We start from the raw sequence: 21,312 nt of genomic DNA, 5'->3' as shown, positions 1-21,312 counted from the left end.
AGACTCCATCCAGCCTGTAGTTAGAACAATTAACCAGTGGAACTCCTTGCCTCCAGAAGTGGTGAATGCTCCGTCACTGGAAGTTTTTAAGAAGAGACTGGACAGCCATTTGTCTGAAATGGCATAGGGTCTCCTGCCTGAGCAGGGGGCTGGACTAGATGACCTCCAAGGTCCCTTCTGAGATGATTATTATTATTATTATTATTATTATTATTATTATTATTATTATTATTATTATTGTTGTTGTTCTTGTTGTTGTTCTTGTTGTTGTTGTTGTTATAGAGAGGACGCGATGAGGGTAGCGAAGTGGTTAGACCTCGCCACCCTTATCGCCGCGAGGTAAGACCTAATACAGGTTCTTAGTCGCAATCGGTCGGATTCAGACCGGCTGGATCTCCAACAGCTCTCTAGGCCCCGTCTCCGACGCTTCATCTCCCGGAGCTCCGCGGAAAACCATGGAGCCCGCTGGGATCTGCACCGGGTCAGGGGCCGCAAGGGTACAACTCGGTCGAGTGCCTCCGTGGCTGCCTTTTCCCAGGCTTCCACTAAGGCATCCGCCGAGCTGTGAGCAAAGGAGGCAGGTGGGGACCCCAGCGCTGCCTGGAACCTCTCAGGGTCCATTAAGCGCCTGGGGCAGAACCATCTAGTTGGTTCAACACGCCCACGGCGGGGAGTGGCAAAACGGAAGACCAGCCGCAGGAGATGATGATCGGTCCATGACAGGGGCATAACAATTGGAAAACCCCCAACAAGATCATCTAACCACCGTCCAGATAGGAAAACCAAATCAAGGGTGTGGTCCCCTACATGAGTCGGTCCATGAATTACTTGCGTCAGGTCCATGGCCGTCATGGAAGCCATGAACTCCCGAGCTAACTCATATCCTCCCAGGGATGGTAGATTGAAGTCACCCAAAACCATAAGTTTGGGGAACTCAATCACCAGCCCCGAGAGGATATCGAGCAGCTCAGGCAGGGCTGCCGCTGCGCGACTAGGCGAAAGGTACACCAGCAGCAAGCCCAACTGCGCCTTAGGACCACATCTCAGGAGGAGAGACTCACACCCGACTATCTGGAGAACGGTGGTCTCCTGCGGACACAAGGTCTCCCTCATAACAATCGCCACTCCCCCGCCCCTACCCTGAGCCCGAGGCCGGTGCAGCACCTGGAAACCTGGTGGGCAAAGATCAACCAGAGGAATACCCCCCTCTGGGCCCAACCAGGTCTCCGTGATGCAAGCCAGGTCCGCCTGCTCACCCTCAACCAGATCCCGGATGAGAGGAGGCTTATTGACAACGGACCTGGCATTCAAGTACACCAGTCGGAGCTCAGGTGGCTGCACATCCTCGCTCCCGGGACGTTGGGGTGAAAACAGAGGGTCGGAGCGCCTCACCGCTTGGAGATAGCGGAGACGCGCTCCCAAATGTCGATACGGCCCTCTGTTCGTACACCTGCTGCCATTCCCTAACGTCGTGGGAATAGGTAATCCCACGACCCGCTCCGGAGGCAACCGACCCCCGCTCCCCCCCCACGTGATTAATCCCGGACCTGGCCTGAACAACGGTTGGTGGACTCCCCCCCATTTCCAACCAACCACGAAATCCCACCCCCCCTCCCTAACCCCACAAAAAATTTGACTAAAAAAGTAACCAGGGGCCTCTTATTAAATTTGTACCGGAGGCCCCTGTCCCTGCCCAGCCATCTCTCAGGGTCCCAACAATCGGGCCCTTCATCAAGATGAGAAGTGGAGAGAAAGGCGGGTCGCACCCAGGAAGGGGGGGCACCCCTGAGGGCGAACAAGTCGGTGCTGGTATAGCAAAGGCGAGTCATAATTGTCCAAGCAAGTCCAGCAAAAGGCAGTCCCATAATTGATCTTGATTCTATCCCTCTGTTAATGCAGCCTAGCACTGTGTTGGCTTTTTTGGCAGCTGCAGCACACTGCTGGCTCATATTGAAGTGATTGTCTACTAGGACTCCGAGATCTCTCTCACAGTTACTACTATTGAGCAAGGTACCACCTATACTATACCTGTGCATTTGATTTTTCCTGCCTAAATGTAGAACCTTACTTTTTTCACCATTGAATTTCATTTTGTTAGATAGTGCCCAGTGTTCGAGTCTGTCCAGATCCTCCTGTATCTTAAGCCTATCTTCTGGAGTATTGGCTATTCCTGCCAGCTTGGTGTCGTCTGCAAATTTGATGAGTTCCCCATCTATCCCCTCATCCAAATCGTTAATGAAGATATTGAAGAGCACTGGGCCCAGAACAGAGCCCTGGGGCACCCCACTACACACTCCCTTCCATGTAGATGCGGTTCCATTGAGGACCACACACTGAGTACGGCCTGTCAGCCAGCTACGAATCCATCTGGTGGTGATGCTATCTAACCCACATTTTTCTATCTTATCAAGTAGTTTGTTGTGATCTACTTTATCAAATGCCTTACTGAAGTCCAAGTAAATTATATCTACAGCATTCCTCTGGTCCACTAGTTTTGTCACTTGGTCAAAGAATGTAATAAGATTTGTCTGGCATGATCTGTTTTTGACAAACCCATGTTGACTTTTAGTGTGTTTGCATCAAGGTGTTCGCTGATTTGTTTGACTATCTTTTCCAGAATCTTCCCAGGTATTGAGGTCAGGCTGATAGGTCTGTAGTTTCCTGGATCTATTTTTTTCCCTTTTTTGAAGATGGGAACTACATCAGCTCTCTTCCAGTCCTCTGGTAGTTCCCCAGTGCTCCAGGATCTATGAAAAATATAGTTCAGTGGTTCTGAGATCACGTCGGCCAGTTCCTTGAGAACCTTGGGGTGTAATCCATCTGGGCCTGGTGATTTGAACTCGTCTAGGCTGGACAGGTGCTCACTTACCAGATTGTTGGGGGCAATTAAGCTGACTTTGTAATAATGCCGCTTGGGGTGTGTGTGAAAGCCCTAATAAGCAGGCATATACATAGAATGAAGGCTACTGCTAAGCTTGTAAGCTGCCCTGAGTCTTTGGAGAAGGGCGGGATATAAATGGAATTAAAATAAATAAATAAATAAAAATACCATTTTCTTGCCTATCTTAACTTGCGTTTCTATTCTGTTTTTTATGGCACTGGTTTGGGTAGGTTGGACTGTTTTTCCCCTTTGTGTAAAGACAGATGCAAAAAACAAATTAAATAGTTCTGCTTTCTCCCTATTGCTTGTCACCTTCTTGCCACTTTCCCCCACTAATGGACCAATCATTTCCTTAACTTTTTTCTTGTTTTTTATATGTTGAAAAAAGCTTTTTTTGTTATTTTTGACTTTGGTCTCAAGCCTTAGTTCATTTTGAGCCTTAGCTTTCCTCACTTCATCTTTGCAGGCACGGGCTATTTGCTGATATTCTGCCTTAGTTATGTGCCCCTCTTTCCAATTCTTATACTTGTCCTTTTTATCTTTCAATTTATCAGAGAGTTCTTTAATGCAGCCATGCTGGTTTCTTTTGAGAGCTGTTATTTTTCTTCTTTGTTGGTATTGTGCTAGACTGGGCCTTTATTATCTCACTTTTCAAAATTTCCCAAGCTTCTTGAGTTGTTTTCCCCTTTAGGATTCTCATCCATGGAATTCTTCCCATGGTCTCTCTAAGTTTAATACTAATACTATTGAATACCCCTTCTTCCTATTTTCGCCACAGCAACAACCCTGTGAGGTGGGGTGGGTTGAGAGGGAGGGCCTGGACCAAAGTCACCCAGCTGGCTTTCGCGCCTAAGATGGGACTAGAACTCCCAATCTCCAGGCAATTGGCCCAAAGTCACATGCCCAGTTTTTCATGCCTAAGGCTGGACTGGAACTCCCCGTCTCTTGGTTTCTCTTTACAGGTAGTCCTCGTCTTACAACCACAATTGAAGCCCAAAATTTCCATTGCTAAGCGGGACAGTTGTTAAATGAATTTTGCTCCATTTTATGACCTTTCTTACTCCGGTTGTTAAATGGATCCCTGCAGTTGTTAAATTAGGAACACGGTTGTTAAGTCAATCCGGCTTCCCCATTGGCTTTGCTGGGTCATAAAGTCGCTGAAGGGGATCACGTGACCCCAGGGGACGCTGCAAGCATCATAGATACGAGTCAGTCGTCAAGCCTGGGAATGTAAATCACCTGACCCTGGGGATGCTGCAACGGTGAGACACAGTCAAAAGTCCCTTCCAAGGACAAAACACAAATAGGAGACAATCTAAGAGGTTCATAAAAGAGTTATTTGTAAGAGGCCTCACGAGACCGATGGCTCGTTGAGGTGCTTCCAAGCAAAAGGCAGCACGCAGGGATGCAATCAGGTGAAGCTTTATTTAGATATAAAGCAGAGAGAAAGAGTTCCCTGGCATGGAGGCACCCATGCCTGGATTGAGCCCATGGATCAGTCCCAAAGGGAGCTAGATCAAGAGCCAAAGAGCAGGCCCTGTGCAGAGGTTTTTATGGGGGTCTCCGGCCCCTCCCTTACCAATGAGAGTGAGGGGGCCGGAGGGCCATTAATGGGGCTGCAGGGGCCGGAGACCCCTGACCCACCAGATGGGAGCAAAGGTGCCTCTTTGCTCCCATCTGGTGACCTTTTTAAGGAGCTGCCGTGGCTGGCACGAAAACATCTAACAATTCCCCTTCTTGCCAGCCAATGACAGGGACCAGTGAATGTATGTAAGGGGCGAGCAGGTGTCATAGACATGCATAAAAACATTCAGAAGGCCAAACACAAACGCTTACACAGAAGGTTGTGCCGGTCAATGGGAACAGGTTTGGTGAACAGATCAGCTATCTGGTCAGTTGTATTACAATGTCTGACATTTATAAACCCCATTCTGGCAAGCTGCCTGACATTTTTATAGCGGATGTCTATGTGGCGGGACCTAGAGCCCACCGTGTATGCCCCCGAGATCGCAATTGCGGCCTTATTGTCTTCTTGAATCTGGATGGGCAGAGAAGGAGATGCCCAGATGCTCGTTACCAGAGCATTGAACCAAATCAAATCATTGGCCGTGTCTGACAGGCTGGCATATTTCGCCTCGGCCATGGAGCAAGAAACAAATTTTTGCTGCCTAACATGCCAATGGATAGGACAGCCATTTAGCAATATGAGGAAACCAGAGGTGCTCCGTCTGCTCTCGGCGTCACCAGCCCAGTCTGCATCCGAGTAAGCAGAGAGCTGAGCCGTCTTCCCCTTCTCTGGCTCCAGCACAAGGAGAGCATCGGCCGTGTCCCTGAGGTACCTAAGTACCCTCTTAACAGCAGTCCAGTGGAATTCCTTTGGGTGTTCCACATGCCTGGACAATAGATTCACAGCTAAAGCTATGTCAGGCCTGCTCCAATTGCTAATATATAGCAAGGAGCCAATCACAGATCTGTAAAGCTTATTATCTGTGAACTCAGGACTGTCCTCGTGAGTGTGACTGTAATAGTCACTTTTTATCGGGCTACGCGTTGGGTTAGATTCTGCCAGTTTGCATCTGGCCAATAACTCCTCAATCTTTTCTTTCTGAGATAGGGCGAACCCCTTCTCAGTGGCCAGGATGTGCACACCCAAGTACCTGTCAACCCGCCCCAAGGACTTCAGGGTAAACCTTTCCCCCAGGGCCTTGGCAAATTTATCACACCCTTCCTTGTCAGGCCCTATATATAGGAGGTCGTCCACATAAACTAACACCCGTTCTGTGGTATCCTTGGAGTTGCGTGTGAAGACACATTCATCTGCATGGGATGCACTGAAACCAACTCGTTCTAAGCTTTTTCTAAGGCAGTCGTACCATAGTTTCCCCGACTGCTTGAGGCCATATAACCCTTTGTGGAGCAACCATGTATTTCCCCCTTCCTGCTGGTAGCCAGGAGGGGCCCTCACGTAGATCTGCCGGTCCAAGTTGGCGTGGAGGTAAGCCGTCTGGATGTCGAATTGGTAGACTTCCTCCCCCAGAGCAGCTGCAGTTACGAGGGCGGCCTTGACGCTCTCTGCCCGGACGGTTGGAGAGTAGGTCTCCCCGTAGTCTTCCATGTAGCACTGGGCGAACCCCTGCGCTACCAAGCGGGCCTTATACAGGTAGCGGCCATTGGCAAGTGGTTTGGCCTTGAAAACCCACCTTGTGCCAATGACTTTCCTCTCCGTCGGTGGCTGCTGGGGAGTGAAGACCTCGAGCTTTCTCAGGCTCGCCATCTCCTGCTCCATCGCGAGCTGCCACTTCTCCTGTTCGTTGATGGGCAGCTCCTGGATGTCAGAGAAGGATTTTGGGGTGGCCACGACGCTGTTGAAGAAATAACATAACAGGCCCCAAAGTTCACCAGCTGTGAGCCCATCTGGAATGCTGGCGTATAAGTCAGTATCCAGTGAGCTCAGCAGAGTGATATATGCTCTCCTATGATACCACTCTTCTTGGGGTCCCCAGGGAAGAGGTGGGGGGTGCAGAACCATCTCTAGAGTCCCTTCCTTCAAGAGACACAGCTGCACTTCCTTATTCCAGCTGCTGAAATTTTGCCCCCCAAGACGCAATCTTTCAAAATTATTTGGGAGGTCAAAATCAGATGCAGGAGTCTGGGAATGGAGGAAATTTTCCCCAGCTCTTTCTCTATACATCTGCCAGCTCTCCATTGAGGTGAATGGAAGAGGGATCACTCTGGCAGGCGGTGGTGTTTTTCTCTGATTTTTGGATGGCCCCGACTGGGCATGCTCAGAGTTGGATGGCCCCGACTGGGCATGCTCAGAGCTCATTTCAGCCCAGGGGGCGGAGAGTACGGACGTTTGTCTCTCTGCCTCTGGGCTAGGCCCAGTCCTAGGCCTGCAGGCTGGGATTTGGGCCTGAAGAGGGGCTGAAGGCCGCAGAAGCCCCGAAGAGTCCTCCTGAAACCCCCCCAGCACTGGAACACTCACCGGGGGGCGAAGATCGCAGGATGGGGGCTGGATGGCACATGGATTGCCTGGATTGCTCGGATTGCCCTGAGAAGCCCATCGCTGGTCCTGAAGACCCTGGAGGCGGCTGAAGACGGTGCTGGAGGAGGGGGCCTCGTCCGGAGCCCCCCCGAAGACCCTCTGGCAAGCAGGGCGTCTGGGCGGGGGCGAAAAGTAGGCCGGAGAGCCCGGGGGTTCACTGGGGGCCCTCTGGGGTTGCAGGAGGTAGCTGGGAGGCTCCAGGCCGGACGCCTCCCGGCAGTTAGGCCCCGGGGAGAGGGTTGGAGGCCTCGGAGGAGAGGGAGGCTCCTGGGGGTAGCGAGGGAGGCTGGCTACCCCCGATGTCGAGGCCGCGGTCTTTTGGGCTTCCAGGGCCGCAACCAGGACCTGGATGGCTGCTTCAAGCGCTGCTGCAGTAGGCTCGGCTGGGCGGGCTTCACTGCCATCATAGGCCTTGAGGCTTTCTGGTGGGGAAGACGGGGTGGTTTCCGTGCCGCTTCGGCTGGATGCCACCGATTGCTGGGCCTCGAGGCTTGGCTGGGGCCTATCAGACCACGTGGGTGTCCTGGGGGCCGCCATCTTGTTTCCGGTTGCCCCCGGAAGCTGTAGGTCACAGTTTGGCGGGAAATTTGGCGCCAAAAGCTCCGGGGTCCCGGGGTCACTCAGGGTGGCCGGCGCCATGTTGGAGGGCCTCGTGGGCGTTGGGGAAGGACTTACCCGGCGTCCAGAGGCCCCCTGCGCTGGCATCCCTCGTGGAGAGGCTTGTGGCGTCCTTTGTGCTGCAAGGAGCTTTACGAGCAGCTCCTCTCGTTCCTGGGCAGTCATCTGGTCCAAGAGGCGCTTGGCTTGAGCCAGGTCCAGTTCCGCTGCGTCTGGGCAGTCTTGAGTGGACTGTAAGCCTTCCATGCTTCCCTCTGTGGCTTGCAGCTGTGGGGAGGCATGCGAAGGGGTCCCTGTAGCGAAGCTTGCCTCAGGGGCTGGATGCACGGCTGCCGTCTTTGATTGAAGACTCCTGGTCACAATTGGGGATCTCCTGCCATCCGTCTCAAATGGGTTCTTGCTGGAACCTCCAGGCATCTTGCTTGTAGCTGCTGGCTTGGAAGCGTTGCCTTAAACCATCCTCTTTGCTACCAATTTGTGAGATGGCCTCACGAGACCGATGGTTCGTTAAGGTGCTTCCAAGTAAAAGGCAGCACGCAGGGATGCAATCAGCCAAAGCTTTATTTAACGATAAAGTAAATAGAAAGAGTTCCCTGGCATGGAGGCATCCATGCCTGGATTGAGCTCATGGATCAGAAAGCAAGCAAGCAGAAGAGAGAACAAAGAGAGCAGACAAGAGCAGCCCCCTGAGCAGAGGTTTTTATGGGGGGTCTCAGCCCCTCCCTTACCAATTAACTCTCGCCAATGGGGCTGCAGGGGCCGGGGACGCCTGACCCACCAGTGGGAGCAAAGATGCCTCTTTGCTCCCATCTGATGACCTTTTGGGGGAACTGCCATGGCTGGCACAAAAACATCTAACAGGTGAGACACAGTCAAAAGTCCCTTCCAAGGACAAAACCCAAATAGGAGACAATCTAAAAGAGGTTCATAAAAGAGTTTTTAAAAAATCATCTTCATAACTTTGCTTTACCAGGGAAAATTCAGGGGCAACACCAAGAAAAACTAAACAACAACAAAAATCGTACTCTAATAAAAGTGTCTAAAATGAAACAGTTGATGTCGATTTATTTTAAAAAGACAATTCAATTTCCACATTTTTCACACGTGATTACAGCTAGCCCTTCACTTAACAACTTTTCATTTAGTGACCGTCTGAAGTTGCAACGGCATGGAGAAAAGTGACTTATGGCTGTTTTTCATACTTATGACCGTTGCAGCACCCCCAGCGTGATCGGAATTTGGGGGCTTGGCAACTGACCCGTATTTATGACGGTTGCACTGTCCTGGGGGGGGGGTCACGTGATCCCCTTTTGCCACCCTCATGGCAAAGCTAAAGCAGGCAGGGGTGGTGGTGGTGGATGCAGTGCCATTGTAACTTTGAGCAGTCACTAAATTTATTTATTTATTTATTTATTTGATTTGTATACCGCCCTTCTCCCTAAGGACATGAACGTTTCTAAGTTGCGGACTATTTGTAAAGAACAAATGCCCATGGTGCTCTAGTGGGAAGATCTGACCACAGGGTTCTCGGTGTCCAAAAGTCCAGCAAGGTGTAGGGTGTGTTTGGAGGGCTGCTCCTGGCCAAATCTCGCTGACCTTTTGCAAAGAATGTCTGTGTGATGCAAATGGCCCTCTGAGGTTCACGGATGATTAGCCAGTGGCATCCTGGCATGGCCATGTTCGTGCCCTCTGGAAGGAAGGCGGTTTGGCCAAAGGCTGAGCACCACAGCTCCCAGAATGCTCCAGCCAGGAAGAGGAGGTGGGGGAAAGGAGGGAGGGAGGGGAGGAGGGGGAGGGGGAGGAAAAAGGGAGGGGAGGAGGAAGGGAGGGAGGGAGGGGGGAGGAAGACTGTGGAGTCTTTGCATGTCTCTGATATTGCTGGTTTTCTTGCAGATGTTTCATGAGCCAACTAGGGAACAGCTTCAGTGCTAGAAGGGAGGGGGGTTTGCACAAAGATGGAGGAAGGGGAGGAGGAGGAGGAGGGCGGCTGTGGGGTCCTTTGTGCCCTCTGAACTGGCAGACGTTTCATGACCCAACTAGGTAACATCATCAGCGCTGGAAGAGAGAAGGGTTGACATTCTATTCTATTCTATTCTATTCTATTCTATTCTATTCTATTCTATTCTATTCTATTCTATTCTATTCTATTCTATTCTATTCTATTCCATTCCATTTAATTTCTATTCTACTCTACTCTACTCTACTCTACTCTACTCTACTCTACTCTACTCTACTCTACTCCACTCCACTCCACTCCACTCCACTCCACTCCACTCCACTCCACTCCATTCTATTCTATTCTAGACTCTGCTCCTCTTTTCCTGCTCTGTTGGAAGCCAGGAAAGGCCTGTGTCTGCCCTGGTCCCAGATAAACGTATTATTCCACACAAGCGACAGATTCAGCTTCCATGAGGCCCAGCCCCAGCTGGAGGCAAAGGAAGACAAATTAAATTTAATGAATAATAAAATATATTATCAAAAGTAAAACAAAACATTTTTAAAAAAAAAAACAAAACACGTTTCTGTGTTTTAATTGTTGGGGGCAATTAAGCTGACTTTGTAATAATGCCGCTTGGGGTGTGTGTGTGAAAGCCCTAATAAGCAGGCATATACATAGAATGAAGGCTACTGCTAAGCTTGTAAGCCGCCCTGAGTCTTCGGAGAAGGGCGGGATATAAATGGAATTTTTTTAAAAAATTCACTTTTAAAGGTTTTTTCTAGTTTTATTTTACTTTGTATTTTTTTTCTTTTGGAGTTTATATTTTAATTTTCTGTGTATTTTCTTTTTAAATAATAAAATGTTCCAAAGGTGCTTTTTCCTGGGAGTGAAGATGGGATGTGGGACCCTCCACCAGACTGTGTTCTCAAGCTACTAAGGGCCATAAAAACACCACCAAGCAGCAGCTTATAAAGTGTAAATGGGTCTTCGCGCAGCCAAAGCTGGCTTAAGTCTCTAGTCCTCACGGATCCTGCACTGCGGATCTGAGGCCCTAATCCCCAAACAAAGCCACTTATTCATTTGATTTATAATCCGTTTAAGAGCAAAGCCGTTGGAGGGCTTGTGGGCGAGCTTCAGTCATTAAAAAAAACCAGAAAAACAATCGGCCACATCAAACGAGGACTCCACGTGGATGGATTGGGGACGCGCGGGACTACAACTCCCACCGCTCCGTCATTAAAGACCACAATTCCCATGACCCCCCGCGATCCCGCCGGCCCTCGCAGCCCTCGGTGCGCACGCGTACCCCGCCCCCTTTAGCCTGGCCGGCCACGCCTTCCTATTATTTTTTTTCTTCCCCCGGCAGGCGGAGTTAGCGCGCGCCCTCCTGTGTGAGTCCCGCGTGGCTTGGCCGGGCAGCTCTCGCGAGATTTGGCCTTATAAGCGCAGGCGGCGCTCACGCGGCCGCCTCTTTTCCGCCGAGCCAAGATGGCGCCGAAGGCGAAGAAGGAGGGTGAGCGCTGAGGGGCTCTGGCGGGAGGGGGGCCCCGTCTTACCCCACCCCGACCCCGTCGCCCTTACCCACTCCCCAAACTGCCTCAGCATCGCCACCCCTGGGAGCTGGGCCTGGCCCTTCCCCACGTTTCCCCCTCAGAGATGGATCGTGGCCTCCTTGCAGCCCCCTCAGAATGGGGCTGGATGCCCCCCCTTCTTCTCTCTCTACCCGACTCTCGCTGCTGCATGGCAGTTCCCATCATCCCCGGCCGGTCGAGGCCTGTGGGTATTTGGCAGGGCCTCATGGGGTGGAGACTTGCTGGGGATCCCAGTGCCCATCATCCTCGGCCGGTCGAGGCTTGAGGGTGATTGGCAGGGCCTCATTGGGCGGGAGACTATTGCTGGGGATCACAGAGCCTATCATACCCAGCTGGCCGAGGCTTGTGGGTAATTGGGTGGGGGGGAAGAAAGTTGCTGGGGATTACAGAGCCCGTCATCCCCGGCCTGTCGAGGCTTCAGGGTGATTGGCAGGGCCTCGTTGGGCGGGAGACTATTGCTGGGGATCACAGAGCCTATCATACCCAGCTGGCCGAGGCTTGTGGGTAATTGGGTGGGGGGGAGAAAATTGCTGGGGATTACAGAGCCCGTCATCCCCGGCCTGTCGAGGCTTGAGGGTGATTGGCAGGGCCTCATTGGGCGGGAGACTATTGCTGGGGATCACAGAGCCTATCATACCCAGCTGGCCGAGGCTTGTGGGTAATTGGGTGGGGGGGAAGAAAGTTGCTGGGGATTACAGAGCCCGTCATCCCCGGCCTGTCGAGGCTTCAGGGTGATTGGCAGGGCCTCGTTGGGCGGGAGACTATTGCTGGGGATCACAGAGCCTATCATACCCAGCTGGCTGAGGCTTGTGGGTAATTGGGTGGGGGGGAGAAAATTGCTGGGGATTACAGAGCCCGTCATCCCCGGCCTGTCGAGGCTTGAGGGTGATTGGCAGGGCCTCGTTGGGCGGGAGACTATTGCTGGGGATCACAGAGCCTATCATACCCAGCTGGCCGAGGCTTGTGGGTAATTGGGTGGGGGGGAGAAAATTGCTGGGGATTACAGAGCCCGTCATCCCCGGCCTGTCGAGGCTTGAGGGTGATTGGCAGGGCCTCGTTGGGCGGGAGACTATTGCTGGGGATCACAGAGCCTATCATACCCAGCTGGCCGAGGCTTGTGGGTAATTGGGTGGGGGGGAGAAAATTGCTGGGGATTACAGAGCCCGTCATCCCCGGCCTGTCGAGGCTTGAGGGTGATTGGCAGGGCCTCATTGAGTGGGAGACTATTGCTGGGGATCACAGAGCCCGTTATCCCCAGCCGGTCGAGGCCTAACGGTGGCAGGCCATTGCTGCCTCACTACACCCCCCCCCCCGCCTTTTCCATCTGCTGAGGATGATGGTTCTTTGGGGGAGGGGTGGCTTTTGGGTTCGGTGGGAGGGGGGTGAATGTGCTCTTTATGGAAGTTTGATTTATTATTTAGCAAATGGCACAGAACACGTGCTTTTACAGGGGGGGGGAACGTCCCAGAAGGAGAGGGTCCCCTTAAAGATCATCTGGTCTGGCCCTGTCTATTCAGCACGTGCTTCCAGCAAAGACCGGACCCCATTCCAAGGAGACCAGTGTTGAATTTGATTCATTGATGATTGATTGATTAAATTTCTGTGCTACCCATTTCCCCCCACAGGATGGTTCTAGGCCGTTTGATGAATGGAAGAAAAGCTCTTCTCCTCCCCCCCCCCCCCCGAATTACTCAAACTGAGCCTTCTCCTTAATTTCTTCTCCAGGGATAATTGTTTCATCTACTTCAGCGGCTCCCAACCTTTTCTGTACCCCTCACCCCAAGAATGCTTCTGATATATTCTTGCACCCCTTACAAAAGTTCGAAATAACTGCAACGAATTATCCATATAATTATAATGTTGAAAAGCCAAGTTTTCGCACCCCTGGAATATCATCTTGCACCCCCATTTGGGAATCCCTGAGCTACTTGATGTAGAGAACCAGACTAAAACTAAGGAAACATTTCCTGACAGTGAGAAACAGTCAGTGGAATGGTTTCCCTCCAGAAGGTATGGTTGCTTCAACACTGGAGAGGTTTTTAAGAAGAGATAATAATAATAAGAAGAAGGGACCTTGGAGGTCATCTAGTCCAACCCCCTGCTCAGGCAGGAAACCCTATACCATTTCGGGCAAATAGCTGTCCAGTCTCTTCTTAAAAACCTCCAGTGTTGGAGCATTCACAGCTTCTGGAGGTAGGTTGTTCCACTGGTTAATTGTTCTAACTGTCAGGAAGTTTCTCCTTAGTTCCAGGTTGCTTCTCTCCTTGACTAGTTTCCATCCGTTGCTTCTTGTCCTGCTTTCAGGAGCTTTGGAGAATAGCTTGACTCCCTCTTCTTTGTGGCAGCTCCTGAGATACTGGAACACTGCTATCATGTCACCCCTCGTCCTTCACTTCGTCTGAAATGTTATAAGTTCTCCTGCCTGAGCAGGGAGTTGGGCCAGCTCTGTTACTCTGTTAGCATGTCCCCCTGCAGTCTTCTACAGGCTGATGGTACCCAGCATCTCCATCAGTTACCCTCTTTTTTCCCCCCATAACTTTTATTCCCTTGGTTGATGTCCTCTGGCCTAGAGTGGTGTATTTGCCTACTTAAAATATGCTACTCAGATCTGAACACTTTTAAAGTGATTTTAAAAGTTGTAGAATACAAAGGGGAATTTTTTTTGTTGACTTTGCCTAGGACTGAATTTATTGCTTTTTAATTGTGTCAGAAGCACCTACAAATTATGTAACAGCATTTTTGATTATTGTTCATGTTCAGCTAGTAATCCACAGGACATCCCCATCCTTTTTTGCATACTCTAGTCCAGGGGTCCCCAACCTTGGCAACTTTAAGACTTGTGGAAGTCCACAAGTCTTGAAAGTTGCCAAGGTTGAGGACCCCTGCTCTAGTCCCTTATTCTGTATTTTATTTTTTTTCATTTCTAAATCACTTATAAATTTGGTAGCTCTATTTTTTTTCCATCCAAATTATTTGTAAATATGTTGTACAGGTTAGGGGCTAGAATAGAGCTCTTTGATGTAGCACTCAATGACCAGTTAAATATAGAGCCTTGCCATAGGTGATTGTGTGTGTGTGTGTGTGTGTGTATGTATGTATTTCCATACAGTGTATCTTACTGAATAGTGCCCTAGTCTGAGTACTGAGGTCAACATTTACTGTGTTCATTTGGATTCCCATAAACAGCAAAAGTTCTTTTGTTAGAGATTGGGTCTAATTAACCCATGCTGGCTCCTACCAAACAAACATTCCTTTTCTTGAATGTTCACAAAACAGTTTGTCTCCAATATTGTGCTTGCTAACATCAAGCCAAACAGTCTAACCTTTTTTTCCTTTTTGAAATTTTGCCGTTTCCCCATCCCTAAACAACCATGTGTGTCCTCAGAGCCAAAATGGCAAGCACTCTTCAGATGATACTTGCAAGCTTTTTCAAGATTTGTGAATATAGTCCTGGTGACTTTATAATGGCCAAGGGCTTCCTAGCATATATATTTTTTTTACTTCCTTCTCATTCCCTCCTTTTGCCAGTCATTCTGCTTAAAAATATTTGAACAGAATTCCCCATTTTTGAGAGGAGCAACTTAAAGTCATTTCAATATGAGAGATGGGTGGCAAATTTAATAAAAAGCTAAGTTAGGCTGGGAACTGTTCCTGTGATCTGTTGCCTACCACCTTCTGAGCAGTCGGCCTGTGCTTTTTTCTTTTACTGCTGTTCTTGCATTTGTTTTGAGACCCAAATATTAAGATGAAGCGTCCTTTCTCAAACTGAAGCCTCTCGATATGTTGGGCTGCAGCTCTTTGGCTGCTGCAATAATCTAGACTGGCATCCCTGGGAGTGCGAGACGAAATTCCGGGGGGGGGGAATGAAAACTTTGCTTTTCAAAATTATAGTGCATATGCATAATTTGTTGCTGTTATTTTGAAGTTTTGCAAGGGGTGCGAGAATATATCGGTTGCGTTCTAGGGGTGCGGGGTTTAGAAAAGGTTGGGAGCCACTGATCTAGACCAATCTCAGTAATTCGAAGAGGTGTGGCCTTCAACTCCCAGAATACTTGCTGAGGAATTCTGGGAGTTGAAATGCACACCTCTTAAAAGTTAAGGATCATGATGTAGAAGGTGGCGCACAGATGGGTAAGGCTGCAGCTATGGATTTCTAAGAGGACCTATACCTTAGGGCCCGAATGTGAAAATATGCTTTTCACCCAGGTTGAGTCTCCATTTTGTATATACAGACATCTTGTCAACTTCCAGATTGTTTCTGCCTGGTGTCCATGGGGCTTCTTGAGCGAGTACAACAGCTAGGAACAAGTTAGGGACTGAGTTCACAAAACAGAGACATCTGTTCTGCAAGACAGGGCAGAAATCAATCATCTTGCTCAGGGGTCTTCAAACGTGGCCCTTTTGCCTGGCTGAGGAATTCTGGGAGTTGAAGTCCACAAGTCATAAAAGGGCAGAGTTTGAAGACCCCCTGATCTTGCTTATCTTCTCCGAGCTGTTTTTTCCCCAGATTAAACCTGCCCAGGGCCTCCTCCATCTGTTCTCCCAGGCCTTCCCTTCCAACCCTGGGAACTCTTCTCTGGACACATGTTCCAGTTTGCCAAGTGTCCTTTGCCAAAATGTAGTGCCCAGATTGGGCTGTTACCATCTTGGTGGTGATCTGAGTTTTATCGCTTTCTGCTCAACCGCGTTACTCATGTTTGCACTTCACAGATGGTGCCCCTTTTTTCCTCCCCAGGATGGAGGCTGTGCGTGTTGAGGCTTAAGCGACCAAAGTCTGAGTGGTTGTGATTGTAGCCATGAGCTGATGCACCTCAATCCTGGGCAAAGCCTTGGGCCTTTCGGGGCTCCCCTTGGCCCGTTCCCCAGTGGGCTGATGAAAACCTCTCCCTTCCCAAGTTTATGCCATCATCAGGTTCCCACTGACCACGGAGTCAGCCATGAAGAACATTCTCCTAGGCTAGCTCGGGGAATGCTGGGAGTTGAAATCCACACATCTTTAAAGATGCTGAACTTGAGAAGCCCTGATAAACTCTGACTACATTCTCTCACAGACAGTGTTACATCCTAAAGCTCGCTTTTAAATTGTGCCCCTCAAGTTTCTTGTAACGCATCTTTGGCTAGGCTGGCCCTAAAGTGCTTTCTCCCCACCCCCCCACCCCAAAAAGGCAACTGGGACTTTCTTGGCCTTTTCTTTGAAAACATTTCCCTTGGTTGGGATTGAAGAAGCTTCTGGGATGAGAAGCAAGACATTTTCATAGGGGGAAAAAACAACATGGTCCAGTTGCCTTTTTTTTGGGGGGGGAAGGCACCTTTGGGAAAAAACCACGACCTGGAGAATCTCCATGGACATTTGGCTACGCTGCCACCTAGTGATGGGTTCATCCGGGTTCATCAGTCGTGATTCTTGGGGGGGGGAGAGATTGCAGATCTGTTTGTCGGGATCAGATCCTTAGTGCTTGTGGGAGGAGTAGAGAAATGGCCCAGCTGTAAACTGAATTCTACTCTGCTCAACCTGTTTCTTCCTCCCGCAGCTGTGCCAGCAAAGACTGAGGCGAAGTCCAAAGCACTTAAAGCGAAGAAAGCCGTGTTGAAAGGTGTCCACAGCCACAAGAAGAAAAAAATCCGGACATCGCCCACCTTCCGGAGACCAAAGACGTTGCGGTTACGGCGACAGCCCAAGTATCCCCGAAAGAGCGCCCCACGGAGGAACAAGTAGGTTGGCCCTGTCTCTCTCTCCTTCCCTCCCCCCCGCCCCCGAATGTCAAAGGGCTTCCACTTGACCCTAAGCCAGGGGTCTTCCAACTTGGCCCTTGGCTGAGGAATTCTGGGAGTTGAAGTCCACAGGTCATCAAAGGGCCAAGTTGGAAGACCCCTGCCCTAAGCCATTAGAACAGGCCTGCCCAAACTGCACCCACAAGATCGTACACTTTTAACATTACGGGATTTTTAGCAATAGGGGGATGACACAGAATGAGGTGGCTGGATGGAGTCACTGAAGCAGTAGGCGTGAGCTTAAATGGACTCCAGAAGATGGTAGAGGACAGGAAGGCCTGGAGGAACATCGTCCATGGGGTCACGATGGGTCGGACACGACTTTGCAGCTAACAAAAAACTATGTGATATATTTAGTATGTGGCCCAAGACGACTCCTCTTCACCCGTTGCGGTCCAGGCAAGCCAAAACGTGGGCGAGGCCTGCCTTAGAAGCTGGCTCTTCCCCCTGGAATTGTTTGCCTGAATGGGTGTGTGTTGGAACCCTCGTGGGATGGTTCAGATTATTAGGCTGTGTTTTCCAGACACCCATTTTTAGATTGCACCAGCCGGGAAAAGGAGGTCCTAATCCCGCTGTATAGGGCTTTAGCGAGACCCCATGGAGAACACCGTGTCCAGTTTTGGAGACCGCACTTTAAAAAAAATGGCCACTGGATGTCCAGTTCAGCTATCCAGACGATGGCCCCTGGTGTTCCTCCGTGAAGGGGTCCACAACCTTGGCAACTTTAAGATTGGTGGACTTCAACTGAGGAATTCTGGGAGTTGAAGTCCAACAGTCTTCAAGTTGCCAGGGTTGGAGACCCCTGTTCTAGGGAACCAGAGAATGCACGTCATGGACAGTCCTGCACACTATATTCGAATCTCCATCCCCATGGATAGAGGGGCTGCAGAGCTGCTTCTTCCGGTGTCACAACTAATTCTGGACAATTCCCATCCATAGCAAGGCAGGTTGAAACCAAGTGGTTTGGAAGAGGGATCCCTTAGTAGAGGGATCTATCTGTCACTTTGGTAGAGGGATCACCAAGAGCCGTCGTGGCGCCGAATGCAGCATTGCAGGCAGACTCTGCCCAAAATCTGGAGTTCGTTGCTGACCGGCTCAAGGTTGACTCAGCCTTCCGTCCTTCTGGGGTGGATAAAAGGAGGACTCATATTGTTGGGGGCACTAAACTGACTCTATAAACCGCTTAGAGGGGGCTGTAAAGCACTGCGAAGCGGCATATAAGCCTTGACTGCTATTGCTATTCCCCTCTACAGGCAGTCTAGTAGCTGTTTTCCATACTGGCCTACAGGAATGTGAAAATGTGATTTTCACCCAGGCCGAGTCTCCATTTCACTTGTTCAGACATTGCTATCAAGTTCCAAATTGTTTTGGCCTGGAGACTCTGGGGCTTCTGGAGCTAGTACAACAGCTAGGAAGATACTAGGGACTGTCAGTTTGCAGGGGCTGTAGAGAAAGCAGTTCTGCAAGATAGGACAGAAATCAAACCATCTTGCTTATTCTCCACCTGGTAGCCCTCCAGCCCTTCTCAGGGCTGTCATGTTTCTCCCCCTCCCCCTCCTTCCAGTTTTTTTTTAATCCCAGTTTAAACCTGCCCAGGGCCTCCATCTGTTCTCCCAGGCCTTCCCTTCCAACCCTGGGGACTCTTCTCTGGACACATGTTCCAGTTTGCCAAGTGTCCTTGCCAAAATGTAGTGCCCAGATTGGGCTGTTACCATCTTGGTGGTGATCTGAGATTTATCGCTTTCTGCTCAACTGCGTTACTCATGTTTGCATTTCACAGATGGTGCCCCTTCCCCCCCCCCCCCCAGGATGGAGGCTGTGCGTGATGAGGCTTAAGCGACCAAAGTCTGAGTGGTTGTGATTGTAGCCATGAGCTGATGCACCTCAATCCTGGGCAAAGCCTTGGGCCTTTCGGGGCTCCCCTTGGCCCGATCCCGGGTGGGCTGTTGAAAACCTCTCCCTTCCTTCCCAGGCTTGACCATTATGCCATCATCAAGTTCCCACTGACCACAGAGTCAGCCATGAAGAAGATTGAGGACAACAACACCCTGGTCTTCATCGTGGACGTGAAGGCCAACAAGCACCAGATCAAACAGGCGGTCAAGAAGCTGTATGACATCGATGTGGCCAAGGTCAACACCTTGATCAGGTAGAGAGCAGCTGGAATCGCGAGGGGGACGGGTACCGGGGCTGTTTCGTGCAGATGATGGAAACTGTTTCCGGCTGAGCTGAATGATGTTTTCAAAGGAACCGCTGATGCACGGAGAGGCCTTTAGAGCAGGGGAGTCCCCACAGTGGACACTTTTTAAGAGTGGGGAATTCTGGGAGTTGAAGTCCACCAGTCTTAAAAAGTGGCCAAGGCTGAACGCCTCTGCTTTAGAGAACACAGGAAAGAAGGAGTGTGTAATTGAAACATTTGAAGGCTTAAACATAAAAACTTTGGGAAAGGATCCATCCCGTAAACCAGCCATGCTGGCTTCCAGAACAGAAGTCAGAACGGTTGGAGATTTAATAGATTAAAGCAGAATACGTATAAGTGGTCTGAAGCCCTTTAGCAAGTGGCTCGGTGCTTTTATTCAGCTTGGGCATGTTGAAAAGAGAAGCATCTTGTTGGAAAAACCTGGTCTTAGATGAGTCTGGAGAATACAGTCCTTGACTTACCACCAAATTTCTGTTGCTAAGCGAGACAGCCGTTAATGGTTTGCCCCGTTTTAGGACCTTTCTTGCCACCGTCGTGAAGCGAATCACCGCAGTCATTCAGTTAGCGACAGGGTTGGGGAGCCAATCCGGCTTCCCCCATTGTGAGTAGGTTGCAAAGGGGGGATCACGTGACCATAGTAAAACCGAGTCAGGTGCCAAGTGTCCGAATTTTGATCACGTGACCCGTGGGGATGTGGCAATGATCGTAAGTGTGAAAAACACTCAGAATCCGTTTTTATCAGTGGTGTAATTTGGGTCACTGAAGGATTGTAACTTGAAGGGCTATCTGCATTGGAAATATTAATATTATCAGTTTCTTTGGGGTCAGCTGCCTTTGACCCAGGGAGACTCAGACTGCACCCCAATTCCTGTGCTGAGGAAGCCTCCTTTTCTTTCGACTAGTCCAGGTGTAGGCAACCTCGGCTCTTTGATGACTCGTGGACTTCAACTCCCAGAATTCCTGAGTCAACTGACTCAGGAATTCTGGGAGTTGAAGTCCACGAGTCATCAAAGAGCCGAGGTTGCCTACCCCTGGACTAGCCAATCCTAGTTCCTCTTCTCTGACTTTTTGCCAAATTCAACTTTTGGGTGTGTGTGTGATATGGTGAGCAAAATTGGCTGCAATGCTCCAGGTGTGGAATAAATGGATAGTCGTAAGTCGAGGACTGTATTCGTGCTTTTAGAGACCTCTGGGGATGGCAACCTTCTCGATGGGTAGACCTGGGGAGGAGCTGATTATTTTCTGGCGCTTAAGTCCTCCTTCCTCCTTACAGGCCGGACGGGGAGAAAAAGGCCTACGTCCGTCTCGCTCCAGATTACGATGCCCTCGATGTAGCCAACAAGGTAAGGCTTGTGCCTTATGGGACTTGCTTCCGTAAAGGGATGGGGGTGGGGTTTCTTTTAGGAAGGGGGAAGGGAGTCTGCTTTGGGGGGGGGCCTCGAATCCACCCGGGCTGGAGGCTAACGAAGAGTTTCTGGTTCTTTTTCAGATTGGAATAATCTGAGCGGGATCTGGCCAGAATTGCTCAAAACGTGGCATTTGTACAAGTAGCTTACAAAACTGTTCAAAGGTCTTACAATAAATTATCCTGAACGCCGCTGCGGTTTCCGCCCTTCGTTTCAAAAGTGAAGAAAACTTGGTGTAATTTCCCTCTGAAGGATTGTCCTGATGACAGGTGTGGTCCTCACTTAACAACCGCCACTGGGCCCAAAATTTCTGAACAAGACAATTGTTAAGTTCAGTTTTGCCCCATTTAACGACCAAAGTTAAGTTGGTAACAGGGTTGTTAAGTGGCTCTGGCTTCCCCATTAACCTTGCTGGTCAGGAGGCCGCAAACGGGGATCGCGGGACTCCAGGACACTGGCAACCGTCCTGAATACGAGTCAGTTGCCAAGCGTCCGAATTTTGACCAGGCGACCTTGATGTAGGCCAGGGGTAGGCAACCTTGGCGCTTTTATGACTCATGTACTTCGACTCCCAGAATTCCTGAGCCAGCTGGCTCAGGAATTCTGGGAGTTGAAGTCCACGAGTCATAAAAGCCAAGGTTGCCTACCCCTGATGTAGGCAATTTAGATTGCGAAGGCTGGTCTTTGGGGGGGGCTCGGTATCTCTGTCCCACCCAAGAATTTTTTTAAAAAGTAATATAATGGTCAGACTGGCTAATTGGAGGACTTGGGGCTTTTAAAGCGAGAGATTCAATTCCGAGTCTGCAAATCCTCAGCGACACATCACTGTCCAGCCTTCTTTTCTAGAATTTGAATCCCT

The 21,312-nt window shown here is 50.1% G+C and overlaps 1 protein-coding gene across 1 annotated transcript; it reads left to right on the top strand.

Moving 5' to 3' along the window:
* Window positions 1-10,858: 10,858 nt before the first annotated feature.
* On the top strand, window positions 10,859-20,645 carry RPL23A (ribosomal protein L23a). The gene is made up of 5 exons (XM_081319570.1): window positions 10,859-10,996; window positions 16,607-16,787; window positions 18,820-18,996; window positions 20,321-20,390; window positions 20,537-20,645. The coding sequence occupies exons 1-5, from the start codon at window positions 10,972-10,974 to the stop codon at window positions 20,549-20,551; spliced, it is 468 nt and encodes a 155-aa protein (XP_081175696.1). The 5' UTR covers window positions 10,859-10,971; the 3' UTR covers window positions 20,552-20,645.
* Window positions 20,646-21,312: the final 667 nt, after the last annotated feature.

The sequence above is a fragment of the Vipera berus genome, assembly GCF_964194415.1.
Source record: "Vipera berus genome assembly, chromosome: 1".
Taxonomy (NCBI): domain Eukaryota; kingdom Metazoa; phylum Chordata; class Lepidosauria; order Squamata; family Viperidae; genus Vipera; species Vipera berus.
The sequence above is the reverse complement of the archived record's forward strand: the minus strand, read 5'-3'. Positions and strand labels throughout refer to the sequence as shown.